The sequence below is a fragment of the Biomphalaria glabrata genome, chromosome 7 (genome assembly GCF_947242115.1).
Source record: "Biomphalaria glabrata chromosome 7, xgBioGlab47.1, whole genome shotgun sequence".
Taxonomy (NCBI): domain Eukaryota; kingdom Metazoa; phylum Mollusca; class Gastropoda; family Planorbidae; genus Biomphalaria; species Biomphalaria glabrata.
The window spans coordinates 24654456-24666333 of NC_074717.1; the positions used below are offsets into that span (position 1 = coordinate 24654456).

Below are 11878 nucleotides of genomic sequence, written 5' to 3' on the forward strand. Positions count from 1 at the left end.
CGATTGCCATGTCCTGTTTGTTTTGGTGAATGTCTGTTCAGACTATGGTATAGAGCTTTGTTATATTTTTTATAATAATTTTCTTTTGCCTCCCCCAAGCTTATTCTAAAAATAGTCACTTTAACACGAATATAGCAGCATTTCCTTTTTTATTTTTTTACAACCATCGTGCTTTGTCCTACACAGTGCAGTATTCTTAGCTAAGCAAAGCGGAGTTTAATATTTAAAAACAGGTGTATCATTGTAAAATACTACCATGTCGAACAAAGGGTCAAATCGCATAGAGGCTGACATTTTTAAATTCGAGTTAGCACCATATTTTTCGATACCCCTCTCCAAATCAGAACATCATGGAACCTGTCAGCAATGTGCATCAACTGTTAAATTTCTAGAAAAATAGTTTTAAGATCCGCGTCCGTGTTCCTCCATGCAAGTTGTGATATATATATATATATTGTGAAATGTATTTACATTTTTTATTTTTTTTATTATCTTTCATTTCATCCAAGAACTAGGTCATGTTTGAACTGATTTGAAATGAAGCAGGAGGTCAGTTATACAGCCGCATAGAGATTCCGAATGAATTATGATGAGTCAATGTATTGTGACACATTAGACTAGCGTAGATAAGATAAGATAAGATACAGTCAAATGCTAAACACCTAAAGATAATACTCTGTGATTGCTATTTTACGAAGTATATTTATTATATATATATAAAAATGCCAATCTAAACATTAGTTGTTGTTTTATTCATAGTTCTGTATTTAAAATAAATATTCATATTTAAAAAAATGTCAATGCTTGTTAAAGTTCACAAAAAAAAAGTTTGGGTCCAATAATAACCAAATACTGAAAATACGTTTTAATTAATAACGCCAAACCTTAAAAAAAAAAGAGTAAAATATACAGCTATTAATGTTAGCACTCTAGAGTCTGGACAAACATAAGAAGAAACAAGCAATTTATATATTATTTTTAAGCCAGCGAAACTTTGCCAGAACTAATCATAAGATTAATGAAGAAAGTAATACAGGTCAGACACTAGCGAGAAGTAGAACAACCTGAAAATGTTAAAAATCTCTTCGTTTAAAGAAACGTTTCAACTAAGTAATACTTTTGTGTGTTGTTAGAATTGCTGCCATTTAAGCCAAACAAAGTTTGAAAAAATTCTAAAGTTGATAAAAATATATACAAAGTAAAATAAAAAAAATAGAAATGTATAGAATTGTTATATCTTATAAGAAAAAGGTCAAAGTTTATTTATTGTTCAATTCTCTTGTATAATGCATGAATGTAAACTATTTAAAAATGTATATGGATAGCTTAAAAGATACATGAAATGTGACATATTAACCTCTCAATGTCAAGGCCAGCTGAATAGGATTGTCCACAACGACGATTCCATGATAACTTATTTTTGGTTTCTCGCCGCGTTTGGGCTCAGTCTTATCATTAAGCTCAACTTTGACCTTCCTTAAGACATGAACCAAAGCTAATTTTAGTTCCAAGTAGGCCAACCTCATCCCAAGACAGAGTCTGGGGCCACTGCCAAACGGAACGAAGCTTAAGGAATCTCTCTTGCTGACATTCTCTTCAGAAAATCTTTCTGGGTCAAACTGTTCAGGCTGTGGAAAGTGTTTGGGATCCATCATGATCTGGTCAAGTAGCACCATCACCCAGGCACCTTGGGGTACAGTGACATCGCCATATGTTTTGGTTTCCAGAGCCTTTCTGGTGATGATAGGGAGGGGTGGGAACAGTCGCAGAGTCTCGTCCAGAACCTGCTCCATGTATTTGAGTTTGTTTACTTCTTCATATGTTGGAGTCTCCGACTGAATTACTTCTTGAATCTCGAGCAACAACTTTTCCTGCATAGAAAAGTTTTTAAAAATTATATAATTATATAATTGATCAATGTTTTATATAAAACAAGAACAGACTCACAACAGAAACACAACAGAAACTTTCACTGTTCAAGAATATTTCCTATTCATAAGTTTACTTCTATTTAATCTTATTTTTTTAGTTAAACTACAAGACATCTATGGAAAGGAACTTTTCACGTATGTCTTAGGGTTGTTGTTTTTTTTTTTGAACAACTTCAACAACTTAAAAGAATAATACATAAGAGACGTGCACCTCCTTTGAAAATGCTTTTTAGGATCCCTGAGAGTGTCCGTTAACGGTCTAGTTTGCGCCGTATATTGACCATTGATATCAAGAATGAGAAGTTGACTCTTCACTGACTCTTCTGTCTGGAGGTTTCCAATCAACGAGATGGTTATATTATTATTCAATCACATTCGATGGATATTCGTTTGACATAGGGCTCCTTGAGCCCGCCTGGGTTCAACCATTCCTCCGTATTTCGTTACTGTACCGCCACTAACCGTGAAGGAGCAGTCACCGCAGGATCTAGCCCCCGAGAACTGCTTGGCGCATGTGATGGTTTAGCTGTGTATTCCTTACACCCTCTAAAAGTTAAATGATTGTTTGACAGAACACGAGGTGGAACCCCAACGCTATTCCCTAACAGACGTTGTCACGAGGCACCAGGATGAGGCCGGGCCCTCGCACTCAAGGAAGAGCTCAGGTGCCATATTGTCTTAGCCAGCATAGATAGAGCAGCAAATAGCTTCGAGACAGATAAGTGTGGGGCATCTCTTACAAAGAACCTGGATACACATTTGAAAACAAAGTTTACATTTTATTACTATTAGGAAATCTTTCTCTGATTTTTTAGCGGCCCCCGAAAGGGGAAAAGACGCTATTAGTTTTGTGCGAAATGTCTGTCCGTCTGACCGTCTGTCCGTCCGTCCCGTTTAGATCTCGTAAACTAGAAAAGATATTGAAAATCCGACATCGCAATATTTTAGACCATTCAAAGTTCTGATACAACGACTACTTTTTTTTTTCCTGAAAGCGAAAAATCTAATTTTTTAAATCAGTTATGCAAGCAGTTTTTTTAAAGAAAAAAAAGCTAATTAGTATACATTATAAGTTAGACCTAATTTAAAACGAATAGTAATCTTATAAACTTCATTTTCTTAAACATTTTTATAATGTAACGTTAGTGAGAATTCAAATGAAAGATACATCCTTTACAAAACAATTACATTATGTAAAGACCAGGAGAGGCTCGGTAAACCGCTTAGCTTCCGAAACGAGGGTCCCGGATTCAAATCCTGGTGAAGACTGGGATTTTCAACGTCGGAATCCTTGGGCGCCTCTGAGTCTAAACAGCTCTAATGGGTACCTGACATTAGTTGGGGAAAAGTAAAGACGGTTGGTCGTTGTGCTGGCTACATGACACCCTCGTTAACCGTAGGCCACAAAAACAGATGAACTTTACATCAACTGCCCTATAGACCACAAGGTCTTAAAGGGGAACTAATTAGGCCAGGTTCACATCTAACCTGGCATTCACTTGCACCTATCCTTTGATCCGCAGCACCATTGGGGCACTACACAAGATCTGTCAACCTTCTTTCTCCATTCTTATCTCTCATTTGTCTTTGATATAATTTCATTTGGATGTTCTTTCTGAAAATATTGAAGCCTGCCTGGGTGGACCTTTTCGGGGGCCGATTTTAAGTTTGTGTTTCCACACAAACTGTCTTTGTAACCTTGTTAAATATAATTTTGAAGAAATATATATATTATAGCTTTTATAGCATGCTTACAGTGCTAAGATCCAATCTCGTTTGTGGACCAGTGGTAGAGGAGGGGGTATTTGGGAAAAGGTGTTCCGTGCTGCCTTTAGGCTTTCAGTAAACACAACTTTGCTCATTTAACATTGATCTCTTCATATGTAGCCAAGCCAAGCCAAGTTCAGACGTACTTAGCTTCTTGACCACGCTTTCCACAATACTAAGAAACTAACTTGCAATCGCTCTTACCTGAACATCCTGATGCTGGGCCAGGAGATAGAGACAAAACTGTAACGTGGTGGATGTTGTTTCAAACCCTGCAAAAAGGATCAATATGGACTGGCCTATCAGTTCTTTTTCTGACATGTTTTTAGGGAGGTCATCCCAGGATTCACTTTTAGCAACCTCTGTCAAGAAATAAATAATATTTTTAAAAATCGTTTCATCATGGTAATCTATTATTACTTTGGTGGAAATAAATAATTTATAATATATTTTGGAAATATAAAGTACAAATAAAGTGGCATAATTATCTAAAATTAATTTTAAGGGTATATACAATAAACACTATTACCACTAACTATCTGAATAATCTTGTATCCTTATAACTATTCTTACAAGAAAATATATAATCATATTCACAAGACAAGTCTAATTCTTTTGTTTTTTTTAATGGCCACATTTTAAATGTTTTTCAAAAGATTTTTAACTGTCAATTATGTTCGTGGATGTTTTACTTTCGAAGATGTATTGAACTAAATGATGCCTGCTTGGTCGTGTGCTATGCGCTCTGGGTGGTCCCGGGTTCAAACCCTGCACGCTTCTATCCCTCTTAGTCCTGCAGGAGTTTGGGCTAGGTTTTAATTATCTTCAAATCTGAAGGAACATCCGAAACATGTAAAACATCCTTAAGCATGTACAACATTTACAAACAGGAATGAATGGTGTCTGAAATTTAATATAGGGAGATCAAGAGAGACACCAAGAGACAAACCAAGAGACAGACCAAGAGACAGACTCAGAGACAGACCAATGGCAGACCAAGAGACAGACTTTCTTACTGACCGTTCAATTCCACATTGTCATTGTCTCCTAATTCTTTCGCTTGGATCAAACTTTGCAGTAGATCTTTCGGCAATTTGCCGCCTTCCTTCAAGATTTCTTGTCTCTCCGACACCGTCTTTGTTAAAACATGCTTGAAATACCTGTCTGCTTCCAGGTTGACCTGGTCAAACGACTGAAGACCTAAAGTCTGTTAAGAACAATACGATCCTTTATTAGGAGAGAAGAATGATATCACTTTATTTATTTGGGTGTCATTAAGGTAACACCCTGCACTATTGGACATGCATGGAAATATTCATTTAGCCTCTTTTACATACCAACTAGTTCATAATAAGGAGATTTATAAATTGTAAATCTGATTTTGTTTTCCTAACATAAATACATACAAATAAAGTAAAACAAATAAGAAACAAGTTTTTTTTTTAAAATCAATTAGTCACATATAAATCTGATGCTGGGTTTATCATTTCTTAATCAATTTGTAACTCGTAATGCTTTATCATTGCAAGAATTCTTTCTAGTCAGCCAATAATAATACTAAAATAAAATGTAATCTAATAGAATGGGGCAGAAAAGTTCATCTGTTTCATAGATGAGGATCAACGAATGTTTCATGTGGCCAGTACAACAGACAAACGCCTTTACCCACCTATCAAGTACCCATTACATTACCCAATCAAAATACCGAAATTCAAAGCCCCACTCTTCCCGGGACTGAAACTCGAGACCTCTTGATTCACAATCCAATCGTCATACCACTCAGTCTCCGCCCCCCCCCCCCCCCCCCGCCATATTCAATAAATAAGATTCTATTTGACAATGCACTCATTTGCTTACATTCGACAGAAATGTGTGCAGTCTAGGGAAAAATAGAAGAAACGTGGTGAGCAGGTTTCTGATGGGTCCGTGTATCTTTATAAGTGACTTGCACATCTGCGTGAACTCATCGTCCTCCTCTCCCAGGCAGTGGGTCTCCAGGCCAAAGCCGGTCCTGGCGATGATCTCACTCGTATACTGACCACTTATATATTTGATCGGAAGCAGTTCACCTTTCCTGGCCAGACTTTCGAGTACAGACGTGAGTCTTTGAGCGGCCTGGTCAATTGTAAGACTCGTGTGTTTAAGTTTCCCTGTCCTGGTAGTGAGCAGACAATATTTTCAAAAACTGTGAAACTTCTTTTGTAAACAAAAAACTAAACATACATTTTAATAACAATGTACACAGATTCAACTTGAGATGCGATATAGATGTAAAAGTAACAAAATTAAATGATATTTAAACTAAATGTAACTTACTTCAAACATACATCACTACTCTCGTGTGTCTCTGAGTCGTACCTCGTTCAGCTATTCCCCACCCCCACGTGACTTCCCAAATGTAGTTTCATCATTCTACAGCAGCAAAAGGTAATGCTCACTTTCTTCATAGATATCTTGTAAACGCACACACACATTAACAATGGGGCTCATACTCTTGTAGGGAGGTATTCTTGTCTTCCTATTATTGTTCTCTCTGGTTTGTTGATGGAGTGGTGAGGGCACTTGTAGGACGTTCCTACTACGTCACCGGGACAATACGAAGTAAAAATACATTCTTCTATTTACCCGGTCATCTTTCTTCTCTCTCTTTCCCCAAACCCCTCTCTATTTATCTCCCTTTGTATTTACGTTGGTAACACTTTCTAGTTTAATTTCACTATTTTACTTGCAAAACATGTTTAGGTGTATAGGCCTATTACATTATTCTCTTAAGTATGAAACAGACAATTATTTAATACTAATCCATATTTAATAAATAAGATATCGAAGGAAGTTTGTGTTTTCGTAAGTGGCCCTTGTTGGTCCGTTTTTTCGTGAGCATTGGAAATCAAAGGTCCGCTCTTCATCTTTTCGAATTTCTATAAAATGTTAATGGTAGCATTTTTTTATAAGCGTGACGGACAAAAAGAAAAAAGCAAGACATACAGCAGAAAGACAATACCGACTTTCTCTACTTAAGTCATCAGTCAGGTGGCGGAGTTACTTACGTGAATGAGGGAGACAAGATGTGTCTCATTCTGCGCCAGCTTCTACCTTGGAGGAAGAACAGACCGTGCTTCAGGTAGGACCTGGTGATCACACCTACGGCCCGGTCAGTGAAGTTGTTGAAGTCTTTTGACCAGAACATGTCTCAGAAGTTCAACGTCACGGCTGATCAGCATCATGTTAGCGCCGGACACACCCACCGTGTCGCCATGTTCAGTGATAAATTGTTTACAAATAGCTCTGTAAATTGTTTACAAATAGCTCTGTCAATTGTTTACAAATAGCTCTGAAAATTGTTTACAAATAGCTCTGGGAATTGTTTACAAATAGCTCTGTAAATTGTTTACAAATAGCTCTGTAAATTGTTTACAAATAGTTCTGTAAATTGTTTACAAATAGCTCTGGATATATTTACATATACAAGGAAGATAAGGAAAGAAATTGTGTTTTTAAAGTTGGCAATTGTTGTTGAGTAATCATAGCTGCATGCCAAAATGCATTTAGGTTTTATATTTTCAAAGCGTGCATAGGCACATTATGTATAAATTAACAATATCAGGTGACCGAGCCTCGCTCGGATGAATAATTTGTTAAGGAAGGATATATATCCGAAGTCATTTTGAGAATATTTTTGTACCAGGTGGCCGAACCTCGCTCTGTTAAATAATTTCGGAAAGTTATATACCCGAAGTCATTTTGGGAATATTCTTGTTATTACGAAAATGAACGATCGGATAAAGACTACTAATCTGAAGAGTTGTTTTAGTGTTCTGTTAGTTCTAATTGTAGGCCTAATTGTACATGTCGATTAAATTTAAAGTCTTTTAAGTCCTCCTACAGTCTAGACAAACTACAGCTCACGTCCGTCTTAAAGTTTTGCAATCCATCTTTTGCGTAAAACTATTGTAGGCTTACTATTATTGGCTTGGAAGAAAGTCTTTGCAATGTAACTTCTCTGCACTTAGTGACAAAGTAAAATGGCGCATTTTTTCTTATTAGACTTAAATCATCGCATTAGTTTTCTAAAGAAAGGTTTCCGTGGGGCACCTCTGTTACGCCAAACAATATGCTCGTTACCCATACGGGTTACGTGCCCTGCCCAGCCTGACTGTCGGACTATAGGAAGTTCATACCGGCTTTTGCCATCCATCCATCCTAGTGGTGCTATGGCCTGCTTTTACACATCCATCGATTCAGATCTCTCCTGGCCCTAACTCCAAGCTTTTTACCGAGGTTTATAGTTAAATCAAAAGAGGCTGCAGTGTACGCAAACTCGTTGACCGCTAGATGGATATCATGTTTAGTGTGAGCAAGTAAGGCGTAGAGAAGCTGTGTTATGACCATTTCCTTTGTTTTGGTACAGGAGAGGTAGACACTGAAGCATGAACACATGGTAATAATTCACCAGCAAAATAATAATAATAATAAGGCTTGTCTTAGAGTCCGAAAATTAATAAGGATTGCAGCTGTGACCTACATATCTTGCCACATCCAGGGCAAGCATAACCATTGTCCGCGATGCTCGATTAAGATTTTCTTTTAGCGTCTGCGTCTGTCCTCGGCAGCAAATTTTCTTTTGGTCTCAAATGTGTATCCGCGGCCTTTGTATAGAGGGAATTCTTTAAGTCTGACAGTTACGCTGGACAGAGCAGTATCCTGTATGGGAGACGAATCTCAGACGAACGCATGCCAAAGGCAGTCTTTTTTGGTGAGCTAAAAAGTGGTCGACGTAACACCGAAACCCTTAAAAGACCAGCTTATGGTGCAAACTTAACTTAGCTGACATGGAAGAGAGCCCATGGTTGCATGCAACCTCAGAACGAGACAGCTGGAGGTCACCAGCAAAATAAACAACAAAGTAAAAGGTATCTACACCGCTCTACACAATTAAAGTGTAAACAACTTATTAAGCACTTAAAACACAATAACTAATCATATATCGGCACATTTAATTTCATTACTTTTCTTTCATAGTTCTATAATAAATCAATCTACAGTAAGATGGTGCGCAAATGTTTAATAAGGTCTATTGATCCTTTAAAACTCGTTCTTGTTTGCAAAGAAATATTTTAGTGTACTGAGGTAAGCCTAGTGACGAAAATAGCGTTTTTCCCGTTTACGTCATGGAAAATTTTCATTCATAAAACATTCTAGTCAAAATTAATTTTTCGATAATGAGGCATTTTCAAACTGATATAACGGTCGACCTCGAGTTTTCCCGATGTGGCCAATGAGTTGAGAATTTTTTTCTCACTAATATGCACATACCTTGAAATTTTAAAGAAAATCGTTAGAGCCGTTTTCGAAATAAAATTTATATATATATATATATATATATAAATATAAATATAAATACATACATACATACATACAAGAATTGCTCGCTTAAGAGTATAGGATACACACATTATCTATAAATTTACATATAAACACAATCTATAAATTAAGATACACATTTTATCTATAAATTAACACACACACACATTATCGTATCTATAAATTAACACACACACATGATCGTATCTATAAATTAACACACACACATGATGGTATCTATAAATTAACACACACACACATTATCGTATCTATAAATTAACACACACACATGATCGTATCTATAAATTAACACACACACACATTATCGTATCTATAAATTAACACACACACATTATCGTATCTATAAATTAACACACACACATTATTGTATCTTTAAATTAACACACACACATGATCGTATCTATCAATTACCGTATACACATATTAACAACGATTTCAGTTCCATTCAGCACAGAATGGTGTGTTACACACAAAGTAATTGTTTTCTATTTGTTTTCTTGAATCCCTTTAACACTTTATTTCTCCCAGACAACAATCTGTATTTTCAGTTTCTAAGAGGTCAATGTAATCCAGGTGTTATTGACCATGTCCCTCAATCAAGTTATCCAGATCCAGAACTAGTATTAATACAATCACGTGACCTACCTGAAATCTCCAAAACCCATTGACGGGAATTGAACATCTTTGACCCCGTAACATTGCCAGGATCTGCTTTTTTGGCGACGCCTGAAGAACCAGTACGTTGTTAGGACAATTGCAACTACCGTTAAGGCGCATGTTGTGTAGGGCATACAACTGGCATCAATCATGATCTAAAAATAGTGACATTTTCATGATTATACAAAATTATGGCTAATTATAAGTTTCCAGTATAATTAAAAACTTCTTAGAAGCAAAATCGACTTTCTTTAATCAGTGACTTTTTTAGAAAATGACAAATGCTTCTCTGACGAAGATTGAGGATAAGTGCAGTGTTTCACGTTGTCCGCCGGCGGTCTATCTTAGTTTACGTCTTCTTCGCCTCTCTTCAATAAGGTGGGCCTCAAATGTGGGTCCCGCGGCCTCAGTGAGATCTCTCCAACGGTCTCTTTCAGACACCATCTGCTGCCAGTTACGTTCCACTGGGCCAGTGGGGGTACAAAGGCACCTGAGTTTTATAATCAATTTACGCAACGAGTGTTAAAATAAATTGAAATCTTAAGATTTAAAATAAAAGTGTTATTGTAAATTGAATGACTATGCATAGTTTTATATGCTGACATTGCCTTTGTTTAAAAGTCTTTTATTGGATTTACTTTTGTTGTCATGACAACAAAAACAGTGTCCAGATAGTCCAGTCTAGTTGCCATTGGGTTTAAGTTTCTATCTTTGTTTGACATGGTTCGGACATTTCTTGAGAGTTGAAGACTATGACATCATAGGCCAAAACTTTTGCAGGATTTGAACCTGGGACCACAGAGCGCTTACTACACTGTTAAGCCCTTTATATGGCGTACTATCGTTAATTAGCTTGTAAGTTAATATTCTGTTAGAATACAATCCAATTAGCACAACAATCTACATGATACTAGATTGAGTCTTAAATTGTTTAATATATATGACCTCCTTCAGATTTCTATCGCCAAGCAGCTACAGATAATCTCAGAGAAATGAGATGGATGCATGGGCATTAGCTATGGTAGGAAAAATGTTACCCACACAGCAGTTCCTCCCTTTCTACGCAGGAGATTTGTCCCAAGCAGTGTTTCCCAAACTGTGTTCCGCAGAACCCTAGTGTTCCGCGAAACATGAATAGGTGTTCCATGAACTACTGGAAAAATCAACTAGTAGGCTATCACATGAATTAATCTCTCTTAGAAAAAAAAAGAAAAGTGTTCCGCTAAATACTCAGAATAAGCGATGTATTCCGTTATGGAAAAAGTTTGGGAAACACTGGTCCAAAGGATCATTAAGTGCCGATACAATTTGGTGTCTGCTGCAACGGCATCCCAGGCCTTGTGTGTAAAACTGTAGGCTGCTAATTAGCTAAGAGTCGCCCGCTCCTGATTTTTTCTCAGTGTTGACTTCCAAAGACTTTCCCGTGTTTGGGTTCGTCTGCAAGGCAGCAGAGGTTTGAATTCAGAGGGTTTTTTTCAAGGCCTACACGACCCTCCTCACTGAAGCTTAATGGTTAAGGCGCTAATTAGTTTCCTATACCCCTTCTCTTGTTAGTGATATAGATATCTATCGAGTCTTTAACAGTTGTATCTGGTTACATAATTGAATCTTGCATCATAGTAAGCGTATTATACTACTTTCATAGTTATTTTACAGACAACAGAAGAAAACAACTCTCTCTTATATTAAGTTATAATCTTATAAAGCCAATAATAGATCTAATTAAAGTAAACAACACTCACGGTTTATAATAAGAATCCTGTATGTGTGAATGTTTGCATTAACTTGGTCATAAGTTATATATAAGACTTGAAGAACAGTTCTACAACAAATCTACACTGTATGCAGGTCAAAGTTCAGCTGATGAAAGAGACCCAAACAATCTGAAGATAATTACATCAGCTTGCGTAGAGATGTAATAGACGTCCATTGTTTCAATAACAATCCCATTGTTACAATGTGATATATAATGAACTGTTGAACACAGTAGCTGATACACCCTCATGAAACACACCGGTCGACGTCAAGAATGAATTGATTTTTTACTTTGTTGCTGCACATCACATGAACCTTTACCTTGACCTAGATTCCTAGTCAACACACAGATTTAAACACACGTCTAGAGTGAAGTTGAAAATGTT

The 11878-nt window shown here is 36.8% G+C and overlaps 1 protein-coding gene across 1 annotated transcript; it reads right to left on the reverse strand.

Annotated features, from left to right (window-relative positions):
• Positions 1-682: 682 nt before the first annotated feature.
• Positions 683-11766, reverse strand: LOC106074587 (cytochrome P450 3A24-like). Its single transcript, XM_056034460.1, has 7 exons — positions 11480-11766; positions 9726-9892; positions 6746-6983; positions 5556-5853; positions 4719-4905; positions 3903-4060; positions 683-1871 (listed from the first exon to the last, which is right to left on the reverse strand). The coding sequence occupies exons 3-7, from the start codon at positions 6883-6885 to the stop codon at positions 1353-1355; spliced, it is 1302 nt and encodes a 433-aa protein (XP_055890435.1). The 5' UTR covers positions 6886-6983; positions 9726-9892; positions 11480-11766; the 3' UTR covers positions 683-1352.
• Positions 11767-11878: the final 112 nt, after the last annotated feature.

Coding starts and splice junctions, on each gene's coding strand:
- LOC106074587 (XM_056034460.1), bottom strand. CDS start 6,885: ATGTTCTGGTCAAAAGACTTCAACAACTTCACTGACCGGGCCGTAGGT. Junction 5,854..6,745: donor ATCTTGTCTCCCTCATTCAC/GTAAGTAACTCC, acceptor GCTCACTACCAG/GACAGGGAAACTTAAACACA. Junction 4,906..5,555: donor TGCACACATTTCTGTCGAAT/GTAAGCAAATGA, acceptor TGTTCTTAACAG/ACTTTAGGTCTTCAGTCGTT.